This window comes from Cannabis sativa, chromosome X (assembly GCF_029168945.1).
Source record: "Cannabis sativa cultivar Pink pepper isolate KNU-18-1 chromosome X, ASM2916894v1, whole genome shotgun sequence".
In the NCBI taxonomy this organism is placed as follows: Eukaryota; Viridiplantae; Streptophyta; class Magnoliopsida; order Rosales; family Cannabaceae; genus Cannabis; species Cannabis sativa.
In genome coordinates this window covers 10,739,190-10,743,082 of record NC_083610.1, presented here as the reverse complement: position 1 = coordinate 10,743,082, position 3,893 = coordinate 10,739,190, and the positions used below count along the sequence as shown (strand labels likewise).

Here is a 3,893-nt window from a genome sequence, read left to right as displayed (position 1 = left end):
ATTAAACATAATCACATGTGTATTAATATTTTTATAATTAAAGTATCATATATTAAATACTAGTGTACTATTATTGCAATTTTTTAAATACCGTTATACATTAATAAAATCTATAACCTCTATAAAAATGAGAATAATTTTAGGCTTTTACTATGTAAATTACACAATTAACTTTCATTAAATATTAAATTACAAACTTTTTTTTTTGGATGAACAACAAACCATTAATATTTTTTTATGCTTTCAAAAATAAAAAATTATATTATAATCATCTAACTTACATCTAATTAGGAAATAATTTATTTATTATTTTATTAAATAAAAATAAATAAAAAATAAAAGTTTGCTTATACATGTATAAGTGTATATAAAATGTTAATTTTTTTTTTAAAAAAAACCTATATATTTATATCATACATAAAAAGTGAAAATATTTTTGGACATCCACTAATTGAATTACATAATTAGCCTTCAACACATATTAAATTACAAAAAAAAAAAATGATAAAACAAGTACCACATTACACTACAATACTTCTTAAAGTTAATGCTAAATAAGTTTGTCATCCAATTGATATTTTGTCTAATGTGAAAGGTGATTATTTTATCAAAGTCTCTCAATTACAAATATAATTTTAAATTAATAAGGTTTCTTTATTCTTTTAAGTGAATATTTTACCTTTGATAATTATATAATCAATATATATACTAATAATCATACCATATAATAAATGAATTTATTAGTGTATATAATTAATTTGAGATAATATTTATCTATAATCTATAACTGTAATAAAATTATTAATAATTTTAGAGTTCTATTTACACCCGTATACTTCAATATTAAAAAAAATAAACTTAATAAAAACTTCATGTATTATTTATTTTATAAAATAAATTAGGTATTTTATGTATTGATTATTTTTCTCTTAAAAAAAATCTAAAGTAGTCTATTTTACAAAAATAAAATGTGTGTAAAATATCCTAAATATTTTAAGAGTCACAAAATTAATAAATAATCTTGGCCCTTGTTAATTTACAAAAAACAATGAAGACTAGGAACATCTCAAATGGAGATGCAAATAAGTGATGCAAATATAAAATATAGCTTATTTTGTCAAAAGTTTACTCCAATGGTGTGTCAAATTGTGATACAAATATCTCACATAACAAAAAGTGATCTAAATTTAGATCACAATATATAGTATAATGTAAAATTTGCATTACAATGAATGCTATGATTTTATAATTACTATTATGCTATTTTTAATATTTTATTATAAAAGTTTAATTAACATGTTTGCATTATTATTTTATATTTTTAATAAATTATTAGATGAACATTTAATAATTTATTAAAATTTATATTAAAATTTATAAAAATATATTGGAGCATAATAGTAAAAATTGATGCAAAAATATCACAAAATCATTATTTGTACTAAATATAAATCAATTTTTACATCTCTCATTAGAGATGGTAAAAAAAATCAACATATTACAAATTTATTGAAAAAATATTTGAACTATGGGCTCATTTAATGTTAGACCCAAAATATCAAAAATTAAAGAAGTTTTATAACTTCTTGAAAAAAGATTTCACAAGAAAGATATTAAAAATTATATATATATATATATATATATATATATATATAGTAAGCATATATTTATATATTAATAGGGTCGCACCCCTATATAATTTCCTGGGGGGTCATAACTACAAATAACAAACACCAATCCATTGTTGCTACACTTGGTGGTGGCACAGCCAAGGCGAATGGAGTCACGCCACACCACCTGTAGGTAATGACCACATGCATCTTCTTCTGTGCATGTGTTGGAGGTGTAGTCATACATGGTCTTTTCGGTAGCCCAAAACTTCACAGCTTGCTCACCTGTCATTTCTCCATAACCTGCAGCTAAATTTTCACCGTAAATTCCTTGAGAGTGCTCGAGTTCGCAATTCTTACCTTTCATTTTGTTTGCATAATTGCTCGCATAAGCAACTAAAGTGTTATTCCAGGTCATTGGCCCAACACCCACTTCTGCTCGAATGGCATTGTGGGTATCGAGGAAGTCATTGGAAGATGCACTAGCAATCATCAATGTCATCATTACCATAAATATTTCTCCCATCAACAAAACTTTTATACAGGAGTTATGGTTTAAAGACATTTTCAAAGACGTTGTTATTTTTAGAAAGTTGGTAAAGATGGTGATGATAAATAATTTAGAAGCTTTTTTTCTTTTCTTATTTGTACAATAAGTGATACAAATAATTCTTATTTATAAGGAAAGAAAATGTAATTATTAGTAAATAACAACCAAGTTATATTTATAAATTTGGGTTGGTAATATATAGAAAAGTTTGAATTAGTAAAATAGTAGACTACACCAAAATAAGGATAGCAATATAACTACCACAAATTTAAATGAGGAATTTTTTTTTTTTTTGACACTTGTAAATCATATAAGCTAATATTATTTTCTATTTTTGATTCGAATATAAATAAGTTTATTTTTTGTATTACAAACTATTATTTATATAGTAATTAATATTTTTTTTGGTATTATATATATTGTATTAATTTAAATAAAATAATATGTGTTTAAAAGGAAAGTTTCTTGATTGTTGCAATTTGTGTTGTGATTTGTTTTTAAGGTATGATAACATTAGGATAATACTTAAATAGAGGTATTAACAATGATTTTATGTAGAATAATTTTTTTAATATGAGTGATTGTTTCTTTTTATGTCCACATTTAATGTTATTTTATTTTATTTTATATATAATTATTTGTCAAAAATATTATCATATCCACCAAAAGAATGATAGTGATAGAGGGAGAAGATTTTTTTTTCTTTTTTTTAGTGTTGTTTTATTGTTTCATTTTTTCAATGTAGTTTTATTTCTTTTTTTTCTTATACATTATTGTAACTCTTTTTTTTTAATATTATTTCATTGTTTCAATTTTATTTTTTTTGGTTAAATTTTTAGGTTCATTGAGTAGATACTCTTAAGTAGGGGTGGGCATCCGATCAAATCCAACTTTTTTTTCTCATCCGATTTAATCCAATTAGTAATTAGATTTGAAAAATCACCATCCGATCTAATCTAATTTGACCTCAAAATCTAATCCAATCCAATCCAATTACTAATTGGATTGAATCAATTTTTTAATTGGATATCCAATTACACACCTAAATTTTAATATTAACATAAAAATATGAAGAAAAATACGTAAAAATTAAATATTACCTTTTATTTAAATTTAATACACTTTAAACATACCATCATTATAATGTAATGCAACTAAAAGTTTCAAATAATTAAAGCAACAACATTTTTAAGTAATAAAATAAAACAAAACACCATGAAAATAAATACACAAAACAACTAACTGTTAACGCAGATTTTCGTTAACTAAATTTGAGCCTCACGGTAATGATTTCACACCGAAAAAATTAAAGCTATAGAAAAATTATATATGAACACAGGATTTTTTACGTGGTTTTGCAGTTAAAATTTTGCATAGTCCACGAGTCAATCTTATTCAGATTTCTGATTGTATTTTTTTAGGGCCTCTCTTGTATGAGATTTTTTGTCCCCTTTTTTGATCTTGTCTGCCACTATTTATAATTACATAGTGGTCAGTAAATTACACATTTGACTGTAATATGTTTACAACAATTATTCCTAAAATCATGAGATTTGATTACATATCATGCAGTGTAAATGCAGTTTATGATTTGAAAATCGTATAGCTGTGATTTTCCCGCTTTTACTGGGTCAAGACAATCGTGTATTAAACACGTCTTTAATTGTTGTATCTGGAGATGTCTTAACAGCAACTTGGTTATAGTGATCCCAATAGCGAGCTAGGGCCATTCT

At 23.7% G+C, this 3,893-nt stretch overlaps 1 protein-coding gene across 1 annotated transcript; it reads right to left on the bottom strand.

Moving 5' to 3' along the window:
- Nucleotides 1–1,435: 1,435 nt before the first annotated feature.
- LOC115702535 (basic form of pathogenesis-related protein 1-like) lies at nt 1,436–2,309 on the bottom strand. The gene has a single exon (XM_030629963.2). The coding sequence runs from the start codon at nt 2,173–2,175 to the stop codon at nt 1,675–1,677; it is 501 nt and encodes a 166-aa protein (XP_030485823.2). The 5' UTR covers nt 2,176–2,309; the 3' UTR covers nt 1,436–1,674.
- Nucleotides 2,310–3,893: the final 1,584 nt, after the last annotated feature.